At 43.0% G+C, this 16,693-nt stretch overlaps 1 protein-coding gene across 6 annotated transcripts in view; it reads right to left on the bottom strand.

Moving 5' to 3' along the window:
- Nucleotides 1-16,693, bottom strand: part of KDM2B (lysine demethylase 2B) — a 113,729-nt gene that overhangs the window by 91,371 nt on the left and 5,665 nt on the right. For 4 of the 6 annotated variants that reach the window (XM_032127982.1, XM_032127987.1, XM_032127983.1 and 1 more), the window contains exons 1-4: nucleotides 16,404-16,661; nucleotides 15,111-15,255; nucleotides 11,863-11,941; nucleotides 7,713-7,759 (exon numbers count right to left, since the gene is read on the bottom strand). In XM_032127982.1, coding sequence (XP_031983873.1) covers nucleotides 7,713-7,759; nucleotides 11,863-11,941; nucleotides 15,111-15,255; nucleotides 16,404-16,454 — 322 coding nt within the window. In that variant the 5' untranslated portion in view covers nucleotides 16,455-16,661. Of the gene's footprint in view, nucleotides 1-7,712; nucleotides 7,760-11,862; nucleotides 11,942-15,110; nucleotides 15,256-15,432; nucleotides 15,642-16,403; nucleotides 16,662-16,693 lie in introns of those variants that run through there. The other 2 variants (XM_032127986.1, XM_032127985.1) reach the window with 2 other exon arrangements.

The raw sequence follows: 16,693 nt of genomic DNA, 5'->3' as shown, positions 1-16,693 counted from the left end.
ATCTCAAACACATGTTTCTGAATAACATCTGAGACAAATCAGTGGGACCCTGATGTAAGCTGCTTTCTGATTCTCCATTTTTCCTCTTGGAAAAGTTTGTAGGCAGGTACATAACTCAGCTTCCTGAAAACACAGGCTTTGAGTTTGTAATCTCAGATCAATGGAAATAGCACTGACTTGCAGCTATTTTACAGTCACTTGTGAGGAACATCCAAATTCAGCCTCCTCCTGCAAGGAGTCATCCTTGTCTCCTGCTTTGAGGTGCTGCTCCTCTCAGCTATCAGAGATATGTAGGTCTCTTGTGGATCTGAGTCCCTTGATGAACTCAGGGTGTGACCTGCAGGGTCCAGAGGCTGAGGTACCCTCAGTCTGAATTCTCACAGCCTGAGGAACACGTTCACAAGCTGGCATAAAACTACACAGATGCTGGCCTTCCCAACTACGAGAACAAGGAGGATGTTTCATTAACTCAGTTCTCTTAATATTCCAATAGTCCCACTTACATGAAAAAAAAAAGCAGAACCCAGAGAGCAGGCCAGGCACAGATCACACAGTGGGGCACAAAATCCCCGTGAGTAGTAAGAGGAGAAATCTTACAGTGAATGGAAATATTTCCTCCAAGTACCTCCCCTCCCATGAGATCAGTGATGACTCCTCTCCCCTAGAAGAGCCTGGTCCAATGTGTTTTGAAAAATGCATTATTTGGGCACCAGGAGCAGAGCACAAACCTTGCTGCTTTCTCCTTGTCCCTCCCCACAAGACTCCTGGAGACACAGCCATTAATGACTCCTGACTCAGCTCTTCTGCTCTTCCCAACGTGGCATTCCCATTCACAGGACAAATCCCCACACCAGGGGAGAACCATACATCTTAATCAAGACTTGGATGCAAGTCTGGGGGCAGACTTTTGCACTTCCTTTGAGCAGCCAGTTTAATTTTGGGAAGTGCTCCTTACAACAGAGCCTCTCTAATGAGCCTCCCTCCTAACTCCTCTCGGTCTCCAATTTCACAACTTCCTTGAAACAAATGGAGCGTTGCTCTATAGAAAAAGCCACACTGGGTCCCTATTCAGCAGAAATGACGGAAAGTTTTCTGAGCTGCAGTGTGTGGTTGCTTTGTCCTTCTTTTGTATCTACATGGCTAATTTTCTTTCACAGGATGGAGAACTGTACATTGATTAAGACAAAATTTCCCCTACTTGCCCGCAGACCACACTACAAGCCTCTCAACTTGCTTTGTAGTTGGATGTGAATTCAACCATGATACAATTTTCAGAACAGATCAATTTGAGAGGAGCAGCAAACACGCAGGAGGAATGAACCAAAAAAATCACTAGGAATCAGCTACTCAGGGACACTTCTCTGATTCACTTTCAGCTTTTTTGAGTAGCAGCTAACAAAAAGCTGAACACTTGCACAGCCAGCTCAGAGACCATTGTGCTGGCACACCACAAGAAATGTATGCTAATGTAAAAGGAGTGTTTTACATGGTCTCTGCCCTCCCTCCTGCCTTTACCCAGCTGACCTGCACCACAATTTTCTCTTCCATGGAAACACCACTTATGATTCTTGATTCAGTACTGAATGAAATTTATACATGTGTATGTGAATACATCTATAAACGTGTACAGTTTTTAATAGATATATAAAACACATTTTATAAAGCCAGAATAATTATTACCTACAATGTTTACATCTCTTTCTATTCCTTTTTCAATATCACCTACTTCCAGAAGCATGGATATGGGGGGTTCTTGTCTCTCTGTGGAGTACCTGGCATGCATACTCTCATTTTAGCTGGAATTTGTGGGGACTACAGCAGTGTGTGTATTTAAGAGAAAAGAAATGGCTGGATGAAAGATGCAGAGCCTCACATAGCTTATGGCTGTTAGGTACATTTGATGGACAGTAATCCTTTCTGTCCCAACTGAATTTAAATTATTTACATCAGCCTGCTTACATTAACTAGTCAGGGAACTTGCTCCTCCCCACCACAGTCCCTGCACAAAGAGGCCATGGCTTGCCACATTCACTATATAATTTACAGTTTACAGGAAAACTAGAAACTGAGACTCCCCAAATTCTGATTTTAGCAAATCATTTCACTTTTCAGTCTGGTTCCCACCTGAGAAAACAAGGCCACACTTTCTGCTGTGCACCACTACACTGCAGAATTGCAGCTCCTCCTAGAATGAGGAAAACGTTGCAATACCAAACTTCACAAACCTTGCTTGGGGCTCTCCCCTGTGAAAAAAAAATCTAAACAGCCAGGGAAATACTCCTCTGCAGGTCTGATTTCATCCACTGATGTTAAAGAAAGCTCAGATCCTCACTTCAGGGCACTATGATGCACTTAGTGAATAAACCATGAGCAGATGTGTAACAGCACACAGCATCTCCTCCAGAACTTGTCAGCAGCATGAGGGAAGGCTGACCTGCACTTGCAGTGCCAACCTGCCCCCCCCTCCCCCCCACCCATTAGTAGGACTTTTCCCTTGAAAACATCAGGGATTTAATGATGCAATTTATTCTATTATCTTGCTCCCCTAACACCATGATTATAAACTCATATTGAGGCAGAGACCTTCACACATATTTCTTTAAACAGTCAATTTGCAACTGAAATTTTTGGCTCAGCTCCTGTTCTTTTGGTGTTTCTAATGAGAAGGCAAATCCCAGCAATAATCAAGTATTTCTTCAGTTACTCCCACCAAAGAAAGCGACAGGATATGTAGACCCTTGGTTTTCCTTTCACCCTTTGTCTTGAGATCAAAGCCTGCTGCCAGGTCTTTAGGGATTTGACAGAATCACAGGAATCAAATATTGAAATGATCTATTAGGTCCCATCTTGTGCATCATCTCCTTGGGCCAGATAAAGATTGGTCTCTGCAACAGTTACTGGAGCTTGCTCATGTTTGCTCTTTACTGCCATACCTCAATGCACAAATTGTATCACAATTAAAAGCTTTGCTGCTTTCAACTTTACTTGGATTCTTTATACAAGATGAAAACACCAAAGCCTTTCACTGCAGTTTGTGAACACAGCAACCAAACATTTCCTACACTTGTGAGCATCATGGCCCAGTCCAGTCTACAGCATCAGATTTTAATAGCAAATTACATGACTGATGACACATCCTTCGCTGCTCCTACACTTTTTCTTTTTGAATTCTATAAATAAACCCTTAGTGAGTTAGTTAAATAAAATCAATCAGTGAGTTGATGTCAGTTGTTAGACCACCCCATGAATAGTCTAAGTCCTGTACTTGCACTGTTCCCACTGATACAATGCCTGGCTGGGCACGGTGAATTCCATAGGACAATGCTGCTGATCCTACAGAAGTGACCGCTGTGGTCACAACTTTAACCTCTTCAGCCCAGAGACCACAATAACCCAAAGTCTCTTTTCTTTCTTACAATGTTTGAAATCTCCCCTTTTGCCACTTGCTGGGATTGCAAGCTCCACTTTAGGAGTGCACAACAAATACCTACCCTGGTGCACAAAGCTACACCAGCCCAGAGAGGGAGGATGTGATGCACATCACAAACCCAGCACCACTTTCATTCATTTACTTTTTTATTTACTTTATTGAGGTACGAGTGTAAAATCTGGGATTCGATAGCCTTAGACTGTGAGCCTGTGGCAAGCAAACTGAAAATAGGTCAGCTAAAAATTCGAAATAAAAGCAAATACATCCAGACTGGCCATTACTGTTTAGAGAGACACTGTGCCTCATGCAGGGTCTGCACACCTATCCAGGGAGCTCCTGGGCAGACTGGGACAGCCCAGGGAAACAAAGGCAGTGCAGAGTCAGAAGGGAGGCACTGCAGATGCCACAGAAAAGCAGATACTCTTCTCAGTTCAACCAGTGATGACCCAAGAAAACCACTAAAAAAAAACAATAAAAAGAAGTAATCAAAGGAAGAGCAAGGAGCTCAGAGTGATAGACTGAGGCACACATCCATGAGCACTTCCTCTTTCTCTCTCCCTTACATGGTTCACAGCTTCCAAAAGTATTCAGGGCTGCCACCTTCAAATTGTGTGATGTCCATGAAGGATAATATAAAGACAAAATTCAAACAAATGACAAAATGGAATGCTTTGGTTTTCTGACATCAAAGACTAAAACAAATGACTGCATTCAGTCCTTGAATTCAGGAGTGGCAAAGGCTGGAGAGGGTCCACAGCGACCAGGGAAGCCCTGGCTTTCAGCAGCTTGCTGAGTAAGGCAGTCACCTTTCTCCCTGCTCAGCCCCAGCAAGCGATCCCCCTTGTTCTGCAAAGTGACTGGCACAGAGCATTCACACAGGTACTTATGTACAGAGAGTCAAGCTGACAGTCTGGGAGAACACACTTTTGCTTTTCTGCCCATCTATGACAGGCACCCCTGCAGAAATAACACTTACCAAAGTTTTCCTGCATATGTGGCAGATGTTTAAGGACACTCTCAGAGGGCCAATGACCCTCAATCGAATTTTAAAACAGCTTATGAAGAGATGACAGTGACATTCTGCCCTTCAGAATTAGCAATCAATCTACTTTATGCAATGAAATTACAAAGCTTAAGAGTTATTAAATTACAACAGAGCTTTACATCTTTCAAGAGTTGTCTCAAGTTCCTGTGCAGGCCAGGAATTCCTTTCCACCTCTCCATTTGTATTCTTGGCTCACAGCCATTTCAGAGATGAGACATTTCCAACTGCTGAAATTAATCCATCATCTCAGGTTTTACAGAGCATCCACGATATGGTTCCTGTGGAGGTGGGAGTCTGGCTATAGACATGGATGGGTCTGTAAAGTAAAGCTACTGTAGGGCAGTGTTTCATGCACACCCATTACACATGGGTGCACAATCAGGCACTGGTGTCAGAAACAGGAGGTCAAGAACATCACCAAACTAAATTACAGCTGGTTGCTGCATTTTTTAAGCCAGGAAAACAGAAAAATCCATCACGCAATGGCAATGTTTCTTTGGAAGTCTGGCAAAAGACTAAAAAATAGACACCTAAGCTCAACTAAACACAACAAGCAAAAAACCCATCCTTTTTTAATTCTCCTTATTATTGCCACAGACCAGAGTTTTCAAAGGGAGGTTTAAAAGCTTGTTGTTATTTCCCTGTGACTTTTAGGTACTCCCCTGCAAAGATGGTACAACAGTCACATTAGAAACAGAAAGTAAGATTTCAGAAGAGTTTGGGACCAAAGTCTCATTAACTTCCCATGGAATTTATGTGCTTTGGAAAAACCTAGGACCATATCCTTAAAGGGTTCTGTAGCAAATGTGCTTCCTGTGATTCAAAGAAGAAAAGAGAACAAATGAGAGGTTTAAATAGCACCAGCAAACTATAATAATGAGTACTTAAAAACCCAACAAGTTTACACAGAACACAACATTTTTCAGGCTGTGTTCTCTCTCTGTTGACTCCCACGCACAATCAGATGCATAGAGTTGTGATCATCCCATTTCACATTCACCAAACATCCTTCCCTCCCCAGGTTCAGCAAGGCATTGAATAAGTTTTGAATATACCACACGTTGGAAATGCAAACCTGGAGGTTCAGGCAGATCTGAGGGATATGCTAAAAAAATGCAGGGACAATGACATATCAACATCTCCAGTGACAGGAGAAGTTAATAAAACAAGACTTTTCATCTGCTTTATTTGAACATGAGATAGTGAGTGTAGCACACGTTCTAACCTAAAACTAGAAAAAATATCAGCAATGATATGCAATAGGAAGATGCTCACTAGTATTTCCAGAAGTAATTAATAGATAATTTCAAAATTTGGCACGGAGACAGGAATTCCCCCATGTGCTCATAGTGTCAACATGGCTGTTCCATCCAGCACAAATTCCACAGCAAGAAAAAACTATTTGCCATAAGAACTGTGACTTTTTCAGGTACAACTTACAGTCCATTTCCCAAATATTTTAGATCTTTTGAATCAGAGTTTCCACCTGTGATGCCAAAAGTTATCAACTGTATTATAAAAAGGACAGGTGACAATGTTCTGGACCACTTAAGGGGTCAGCACAATGACTCCCAAGGGAGTTTGACCAAACATGATATGAAAGGACCCATGATGTGATATCTAGCCAAGAGCAGGTACAGGGATTGCTGATCCAGCTGTGATCAGGCACGCTTTTACAGTAAACTTCATCTCAAAGTTAATTGAAAATGTTATTTCTGCTCCATTGTTTCATAAATGCAATTTTATTTATAAATATCCTCCCACTTTGCTGGCCATGTACACAGGAATCTCCACCCCCTAATACTTCAAAGGACATCAGTCTTGAGGAAATGCAACTCCCACACTTTGACTGTTACACAGGAAAAACACTGTTGTTATGCAACACTACGCTGTTCCAAAACATCTCAACATCAGACCCTCAGCTCCAGCAGCCTCAGAGACAGGAATGGCAGTTTATCAGCCATGGGACAAGTTCACAAAAAACTGCAACAGGGTCCAGATAATTACAAGGTTTATGCACGAGGCTTATCCACAGGAAAAAGGTTTTTTTCTGTACCTGCAAATGTGCACATGCAGGTATTTAGGAAATCCATAAAATTTAGGTCTTTATTTTCTAATTTAATGCAGATTGACCAACAAATAGCACTTCCCACACTACTTCTCAAACATTTTCTGCCAGATATCTGGGGATTTTTCCTGAGCTTATAAATGGTCATAAATTAAGCAAGATTGCTGAGTTGTTTGTGAAAGAAGGTTATCAGAGATAACCCCTCTCTCACTGATAACCCCAAGTGAGCAGAAATGAGGCACAAGTTCCTCTCCTTTGTTTTTCTTAGCTACATCTTTTCCAGACTTGATATTCCTATTGACTATAAAAGAGTAATTTTTTAAAAACTTGGTCTTTCAGAATGCAGCATTTGAGCTAATTTTAAAGATTAACTCCTGCCACAACACAGGTAAATAAACCCTGTAAATTCTAACTAGCAGGAATGCAGTTAAAAGTCTCCAAGAAGGACTGCAGCCAACACATCCAACACCCAGCTTGCTCCACAGCAACGACTTCTTGGAGTGCAGGATCACTATTGAGTAACAATTTCAGATAACAATAAATAACACACCCATCTGCAATAAAAACAGATTTCAAAGGAACATACAGTATGATCTCCTACTCAAAATGTAGCTTTTCTTAGAGTTAAAAAACATTTATTTTGCAAAGATTGCTAGGAAACATTTGATGACAGTCACGAGTTCTCTGGTTTGTGTCTCATCAAAAGCCAGGCAGTTTGCAAGGCTTTGTGCTCAGCCTCTCTTCACAACCATCCCTCAAAGCACTGACCTGCCCTTACACTGATAAATACTGTGGAGAGAACGCAGGCAAAAGGTGATAGAGCTCCAGTCACACCTTTTACAAACAGATGCTCTACAACAGAATTTAAAAAAAAAAATAGGAACTCAATCAAGAGAACTGCTGCTTTCCAAAAGTGTTTGTAGGACACCTGTTAAGAGCAAAAGCATTCCCTCCCTTCCAAATGGCCAATTATCCAGCATGAGATTGGAGTCTGGTCAGCACAACTACTAATTAGGGTTCTCCCAGCCTTTTTAATTTACAAATTGCTTCTCCATGCCTTCTCCCAGATTCTGAGAGTTATCACAAATGTCTACAAACACAACTGGACAAGTATTTAAAAGCAATTCTGTTCTGTATAGAGTTAATCCAGAGCATTCAAAATAACTCACCCACTAATAGCTTCACATCTCTGACGGTGAAATCCGGGTCAGGCATTCTGTAATTAGCAAAGAAAGCAATGTTAAATACTGTCAAGATAAGTATGGGTACACTCTCGTTACCATAATAAAAGAGAAATAAATGTATAGTGCTCTTTGTCCCTAGTGCAGGAGGTGGAATCAAGCAAGGCCTCTCTGAAGTGTGGACAGTGCAAGTTTTAATGACACACATGACACCTTTGCATTGGCAAGTGTACAACAGTTTCTCTACTCACAATGAAAGAGAAGAGGTGTCTTTTCAAGTACTTTTTATCAGCACCAGAGTGGGAGAGAAGGGAAGGGATTGGTACTGATTTCAATAAAATCCTAAACCTTTATAGCTTGTTAAGCAACTCATGGTGATTTGCAACTCACGGTGCCTCATGTGTTTCCCAAGGTGAGCATTACCACACTTGCCAAACTGAGGCACAGAGCAGTAAAACAACCTGCTCAAAGTCACATCATCACAGGTTGAAATCATGGCTTGGAAATAAAATATATTTTAAAAAAAGAATCAAAGCCCCTTTGTTTTAATGACTGTTCCAACCTCCTCGTCTGGCAGAAGACAACCCGGCTGTATTTGGTGCGTTGGGAAATGGTTCAATTCAATTTGGGCTAATTCAGAGCTAAATTAAATGGTAGCATAATTGGTTCGGGGATGTTGATGCATTTACAGGATCACTTCTAACACAGGCAATGTTTTAGGGATTAATGTAATTAGAGAGTAGCCTGGTACATCAAGTGAGCGACTTCTACCTGTCAGGGAGAGAGTAAAATTCTGCAGGATATAAACTGGACAGAAGAAGAAAACAAAAACAGTAGTGGGGTTTTAAGGGTGATTGACTTCATTTTACTGACAATATTTCACACTTCACATTGCACAAAAGCTGACTAAGGAATTGTAATGAAAAACAGCCCAGTGGGACCTGCCAGCTCAGTGCTCTGCTCCTCTTGTACTGCCCCAGGTTGAAGATAAACAATTTTCCTCTGGACTTTTGCCATCATTTAGTTGAAAATTAGAACAATCCAGCCCATGGGAAAACATGCAGAACAATAATTTTTACTATTAGGAAACCACTAAAAGGTAAAGTTAAAAAATGCATTTACTGGCATGCACATATCTTGAGAACTATTTGCCAAATTCTGCTTGTCCACTTTCTTTTACCCTTATCACCTTCCTCTGGTGGGATGCAGAGGCTGGAAAGTATCTTTTGTTAGTTCTCTGCCAACCCTCACATCTTTGCATTTGGCTGTGAGGGCCTCACAGCTTTGGAATTCACTCCCCTGCCGGAATGAAACAGCCTGAATCTACTGACCTTCAGGGTTCATTCAGAGCTCATCTTTCCTTTCCAAGCACTAGAAAGTCAGAAGTAGGGGAAGGAAGAACTATTTGTGGGTGACAAGAACATGCAAAGCTTGTCTGCAAATGACACAGTTTGCTTGTATTTGGTGTCGGAAATGTCCAACAATTAGATGGGCAATCTATTTCATATTCGTATAAATCAAAATAAAAACCAACCACGAAGACGGAGAACAGCCTTAGCCCACATGGATATGAGCAATTCCATTCTTTCTGAGAGCTTCAGCAGCAGTCAAAAATAAACATTACTGAAACTTGAAGAATACAATCCTTGTAAACAATAAACATGTTTAGCTCTTTGGAGAGTACACCTGGCAGATTCTTGGGTTTTTTTCTCTGCAGTCTACGGATGTGTGATACATTAAAAAAAGGAGTACACTAAATGAAAAAATTCAGGCCTGATAACAGCAAGTTTCAAGAATTCATTTTGTAGTTGGGTAGCCTTGGAAGGTCCAGCTTTAATTCCAGCCCACTCTGTTGCCACAGATGACTGGACTTCTTCAGCTCCAGCCACACCAGCATAACTGCCACACTCCCTCTTATACAATTAGGGCTGGTTTGGTACAAAACTATGATAGCAAAAAAAAAATTTTTTTTCTTTAATCTCACCAGTCATTTGGTTTTTTTCTGTTTATAAATCCAGAATAGCAGCAATGAAAGAACTGCACAGAAATGTTTTTTCCTTGATGTTATACAATTTTCAGACAAATGTATCTTGTGTAAAGCCACCATGAATGCTTCTGAAGATTTCAAACATAAAAAATAGCAAAGAATAGTACAGCAGGGTGACTTAATTCCAAAATATGACTAACTACATTTGAGATTTTCAGCAGTCTGTAATACACAAATAGTGTTGCTTGTTTCCTCAGCCAGAAGAGAAATGCAAACACTTCAGTCTGGACTGGGTGCATTTTAGCAAATGTTTAAAGATTTGCTAGAGAATCTATTCAAATCCTAATGAGGATGAGCTCTGGTCAGCACAGGTATCTGATTAACCACAATACAATGCAAGATGACTGCTGTTCAAATGAGATAACATCTCTCCAAAGAGCATTCTCTCCCTGAGTTACAATCCTGGAAAAAGCCCTCCAAGAAAAACAGCATCTCTTCTGCTCAGAGATCACAGGTGGGCTTTCCTGCTTTCAGACTTACAAGTAGCAGCTCATGATGGTCAGAAGTACAGAGGAAAGCAATTTTCAGGGTTTCATTGTAAGGATTTTTCCTCATTCCTCTCATTCCTTGCCATTTCAGAGTACCTCCAAGCACAGTAACCAAACTGTTCAGCTCTGTACATCTGCCAGGCACAGACATGCAGGCTGACTGCTCAGCACAAGCAGAACTGGAAGCAGGTATCACTAGTTATTCAAAACATCAGAAGTAACAAAATAATCTTCTATCATGTATTTTGTAGACCACCGTATCTCAAAAGTCACTCTACATATATGTGGATCACCCAATCTACCACATTATGATGGTCACAGCCTCCTGTGATCTGAAGCCCAGGAATGTTTGTGTCTGCAGGATGAGCTCTCATTTTCACACTTCTCTGCTGCTGGAGCAGGAGCTGAACTGGTACCATTGGCACAGCGGGAGCTGAAACATCTCCCCCGTTTTCTTCTTGAACTGAGGGGAATTTCATGTGAACTTCCTCAAACACAAGAGGAGGATCTGGCTGCTGGGAAGGTGCTGCAGTATCTCTCACTCCTAAACACTCCCCAGCCTCACTGAACAGCTCATGGCTTCTTCAGGAAGAAATTCTTGAAGCTTTTACCATTTGCCCCTTAGGAGCAGCAGTTTAAAATCAATGCATACAGAGAGGGTCTATTGAGCACTTCTTGTTGAGAGTTCAACATACAAAACTATTTTACTACATCACCAGAAGCATCATAGCAGCTCCTGTTTGCTGTTATAGTAAAGGGACACATGGTTGTCAAATACCCCAAACTCTGCTTCTTCTCTTTCTCTCTTTAAATTATACTGGGGTGGCTTGATTCTTTTTAATTAATAATTGGGACGCCCTGGTCACCTCAACTGTGAGGTGTTCCACAGTTGGAAACTGAGGTGAAACTGAGTAAAGTAATGATGCTTTCAAAAAATTATTTTTCTTTCTTTCAGCTGTAGTCAGTTACACAATCCTAATTTCCAAAATTATCAAGGAACATTCATTTAAACTATGGATTATATGGTTGATAAAGTTAATGCTTTTAATACATCTTTCTTAGATGCTGTCACTTTCACAACGTTGCAGGATTCTCTTATTAAAATACCAAATCCATTATGACTGGATATTAACAAAATGCTACCTCAAAAAGGCTCCAGTAATCCCTTATTTAAGTAGACATTATTAAATATTTACAAAGCTGTAACCTTCTGAAGAGACATAATTATAATGGAAAACAACAGGCATCATTAGAATTCCACCTGCAATGAAGGAAAGAATTGAAAACTCAAAAATTGAAGGGAGTTTGTTCTGTCATTACAGCATGGATTGGGTTTAAAAACCTTTGGATTTCATTCCTAACTTTCACTACTGACTTATTTTTCACTGTGTAGTACCATGCTGTATGCACATAACTTTTACAGACCTCATTATCTGCTTGTTTATAAGAGGAAAATAATCATTCCTCCTCTCAAGGGTGCTGAAAGTCTTACTAATTGCAATCCATTTTGAGATCATCAAAAGAAATATCAGATACAAGTGGAAAGCATAATGGTTATTTTATAAAAGCATTTATTAATCACCAAAATTTGGTTGTAACTTACTTAATTCCCAGTCCATCCTTATTTCTGAAGATGAGGGGAACTCTGAGAGCTTCTCTTTGCACATACTCAAAAGTAAAATCTGTGAAAATGAATAAGAACAACATCCAAAGGCAATTACAATGGTGTTGGCACCTCACGTTACATTTTCTCAGACTCTCCCCATTTCTCTTTTCTCACCAAAGAATTCCCTATCACCTCAAGAGAAATAGAAAGAGAATGCATATTTTAGATCCAAACCGGAAACCCAATGACAGACAATGCTCTCCCAGCTGCTCCCTATTTTTCCTGTTCACTGATGCACATAAAATAGAAGCCAGTCAGTTTGTCAATTAAGGTCTGTGTTGAAACACCCAGGCTGTAATGAAATACCAAATTAACAGTTAAAAGATAATCCTGACTAAATTACTGCAAATCAGTCTGGTATTTTTTGGGCAAATGTGTAGTTTAAAGTGTATGTGTAAGTTTAGATATTCTAAGTTACACATTTCTGCTTAGACAAATACATGTTTTCTTATGGAGCATTATCTGGTTCTAGCAGAAAGCCCTGATTCTGTGAACACATCATTCTTTTTATGTGGGGGTTACTGTTGATTTCAACTGAACAACTTTTAATTAATCAGAAACGTAACTTTAGGAGCTCATAGTTATATTTTATACAACTCCTGGCACTTAGGAGGTCTGTGAAAAATGAATTGTGGGGAGTCACAGTATAATACACAATCAAAGTGAAAATTAAACATAAATTTGTCATGTTAACACTGGCCAGCATTACCTTGTTGCTCCTCTCTGAGGATTACACAGGACTGGGCTTTCCTGGGGATTTCTCTATGCACTGTCTGACACAATAGCAGTGATTTGGGGATTAGAGAGGAAGTTACAAGGCAGCGATTTGGGTGAGCCATGGCTACAAAACCTCCGCTCCATTTGGAGCCTTCTGCCACAGAGAGCAGAGGAATTCCTGCAGCGGCCATGGACTGTTTCTATGGCTCTGCTATTCCCCCTTTTCTACAGGAAAAAATTACTTTTATAAAGAGTCCATACACTGCCTTAAAATGGAAAGCATTGCTTGACTGTTTAGCACTACAAAATGCCCTGCACTGCCAAACCCAGCGTACACTCCCTGCAGGATATTCAGGTACACACGAGCAGTTTAACTCCAAGATTCATCCAGCTGTCTGTGCTTCCTGGGAGAGCACAAGCATCTCAGCCTGAGCTTGTACTCCTGATGTTTCTCTGCTCTAAAACCCACACTGAAAGTAAGAAGGGGCCCAGAGGCCAAGCTCCCATGCCTGCACATGTACTTCCCTCTATTTTTACAACTTTTTCTTTGCTGTATTCAGTTAGTAATTATGACAAGTAGGGATATAATGTTCCTACTTAAGAGGTACCAAATCAGAGCACTGTAATTATCCATTTACAGAAACATTAAAACTACAGAAACTTTATTGCCAATAGTCTCAAAGTAAGTGCAGTGAATACTCCATTTAACTAAAGTTACCAAGTAAATATTTCTGTGCTAGAGAAGTCGTCCTTTCCCATACGCATCCCCATTAAAGCTATTGCCTTTAGGTAAGCAAATAAATAAACCACAGAGACTTTTTACAGACACTGATCCAAGTCAGAAAGTCAACAAACATCAGGAGTAATATTGGTGGAAGAAGCACTGGAAGCTAAATAGCCTTGCAGACTAGAGAACAAGTAGCTATGACAAACTGCATTCAAGCCAAAAATCACACCACTCCAAGTAGAGTTATCATTAAAAATAAAAACAAGGACATGGGAAAGAAAAAAAACCACTGCTCAACTAATTCCATGTGTTCATATAAACTGTTTTATTCTTACATACTACTGTCATTGTTTTGCCCAGATTCAATTCAACTCTTGGATTTATAGAGGAAAAAAAGTAAACCAATAGTAAAAATAAAACCAGAGCAAATAGCAAGGCAGATCCTTTCTTCCTAATGCCCCAACAAAGCATTTAAATCCCTTGTGGGGTTGAACAAAGCCGACACAGACCACAACAAAATAACAAAAGACACTCATTTATTTTCAAGTTCCCTAGAAAGGAGAGAGCTGCCCAAAGATTTTGGAGCTGCCAAGCCAGGGAAGATGTGGATTGTACTATCCTTAGCATGGAGCAGTGGCAGCCACTGGAGTGTTTGGAAGCTGTAGGGTAGAATGCAATCATTTTCTGGAAAATTAATTAACATTTTCCAGCTAAAAAATAGTTGCTTGTGTTTTGTTTGGAGGAAGACGGGTCAGGGTTGAGCTTATCTCCTAAACAAATACCTTCCTAAGTAAGACAGGTATTTAATTTCTCTACCATATCAGCTTTTCTAAAAGGAGCTTAAAATGCTCATGCAAAACTACGCCTAGGGGAGAAAAGGAAATTTTCTAAACTCGATTAGTGGCTCCGCACAGTTAGGGCAATTTCAGGAGGATTACAGCCGAAACTTCTCTTTCCTGAGAAAGCCATCCTAAACAGGCATCCTCAGTCAGGCCGAGTTTTGGTGATAGCCATCTGGGATTAGGGATCCGTGTCAACAGTACAGCGGTAAATAAAGGTGACCTGCAGCCCCCCCGGCCCGTTTGATTCCCGGGCAAACCTCTCCCGTTTCCCTTCCTGCCCGGCAGCCGTGCGGCAGAGCTGGGCTGTCTGGCTCTGTTTACCGCTCCGGAATTCGAGTCACCTAAGCAAAGCAAGTAACTTTGGGGAGGGGAGCGCTGTAATTTAATATATGATAAACACACAAAGAAGTTATTGACTTTAAAGTCTCCGAGCCTGGCGAAGAGGCTCATCAATCGCACCCTTTCGCAAAAAGGGTCCTGGATTCAAGAGGGGGCGGAGGGGGAGCAGGAATCACCTCTGGCTAAGTAGGGGCTGGGGTTTCGGCCTCTCCCGTGCCAGGACCTAATTCCTGAACAGTCCGGTGCTGCGCTGGGGTCACGGTGGCGGGGCACGGCGGGGGGAGCGCTGGGCGCTGCTGCCATGGATCACCGCGCTCATCCCAGCACCGCGGCGGGGCAAAAACCGCCCTCCGGGTGCGGGGGGGACGGGCCGGGGCAGCCCCCCCGGGGCAGGACAGGCTGCAGGACCCCATCAGCAGCCGCCCCCCGGCTCCCCTCGGGCCGGCGGCGTCACCGGATCCCCGGGCAGGGGCGCGGGCGCGAAATCCGAAGCCGGAGCGGAGCCGCACGTGGAGGCGGCGGCGAGCGCGGCCGGACAGCCCCCGGCCCGGCAGTGTTACCTTTGCCGTCCATGGCATGCACGAAATCCCCGTGGTACATTTTGCTCTTTAATTTCTCTTCCAAATTGAAACTCCTGATGCTGACAATTTCCTCCACGTCCGAGAGGTCCTCGTTCTCATCGTACCGCCTTCGGCCGATGCAGCGCTAGAAAAGACACAAAAACCAAAATAAAACACATTGTCCGGAAAAGAAAAAACCGAGGAAAGCACATGAATCGTGCACAACTGTTTGATGACACATTCTGGGGGAAATAATTAAGATGGCAAGGCACAAACTGAACAAAACCTGAACCCAAACAAGCTCCAATCCATCTGCATGCACCTTTTCCATCCCGTGACACGGAACTCAGTAGGAATAACAGGTGCTTGGCTTCAGAAAAACTCAAACTTGGGCTGCTGAGCAGGGGCTGGCGCTGGAAGGCGAGCGGGGGACACGTAACTCGCCGACAATTCACAAGCTACAGCACCGATGCGTTTTGCAATCCCACAAAAAACCGTGAACGGCGGCCAACGCTCCTTAGCGACCGGATCATCATTATTATTATCATTATTATTACTATTATTATTATTACTATTATTAATATTATTACACGTGAACACGAGCTAATTCCCCGGGGAAGGGAAGGGGGGCGAATCTTCGCATCTGATGCCCAGCATCCAGGTTTCGGTATTTACATAATCCGAGTGTTTCCATAGTCACACCGGAAGCGGCGATTTAAAAAACCAGATCGCTTTATGTAACGCCGCGATGGATGCGCAGCCCCCGCGCGCTCCCCCCGCCGCCCCGCACGCTCGACAGCGCCGAAAGCGCGGGGGTCCGCGGCTGAGGGGCAGCAACGAGTTCAATGCGGGGGGATGGAGGGTAGGCCCGGCGGAGGCCAGTGCCGCTGCCCCGGGGAAGCTGCGGCGGGCGCGGAGACGGGGCTGGAGGCGGCCGGGGACCGGCACAAGGTAGGTCCCCGGAGGAGCGGGGGGAGCCCGGTGCACCGGTTGCCGCCGGCGGCTCTGCCCCTCTCCCGGTAGCTCTCGCCCTGCGAACCCGCCCCGCAGCCCCGCGGACACGCGCGGTGGATTAGCGCAAACCCGCACGCACCGGAAAAAAAATGATCCATGATCGTCCCACCCTGCCCGTCCCTCGGTTCCATTCCGCCCCTTCCCCGCTGCCTCAGCCGCGCTCTTGCAAACTAAGTCGCTCCGCTGCCTACGTCCCACATGCATTTCTCCCTTTGCAAACAATTAAGCAAAATCAATTAAAAGGCACGAATAGGAAAGAGACCGAAGCCAGCTACACACCAATCTTCTTCCAGAGTCTTTCTTTGCCTCCATTTTTTTGGAGAGTTTCATCACTTATTTGTCAACAGTTCCTGTCCTGCATATTTGGCCCAAATGGGGAGGAGGCAAAACAAAAGCCATCCAGGGCTCGCTAAAGTTTTGCAATTTTGCACCAGGACTTTTTTTTTTTTTTGGGGGGGGGGGGAGAAAGGGGGAGGGAAGGGGAGGGGGGCGGCGGCGATGCCTTTTGCAAAGTCCTAAGGAACCATGTTCAGGCGCTGCGTGCGGAGCGGGGCGCAGGCGTCGCAGTG

The sequence above is a fragment of the Corvus moneduloides genome, chromosome 18 (assembly GCF_009650955.1).
Source record: "Corvus moneduloides isolate bCorMon1 chromosome 18, bCorMon1.pri, whole genome shotgun sequence".
In the NCBI taxonomy this organism is placed as follows: Eukaryota; Metazoa; Chordata; class Aves; order Passeriformes; family Corvidae; genus Corvus; species Corvus moneduloides.
This window is presented reverse-complemented; position numbering and strand designations above follow the sequence as displayed.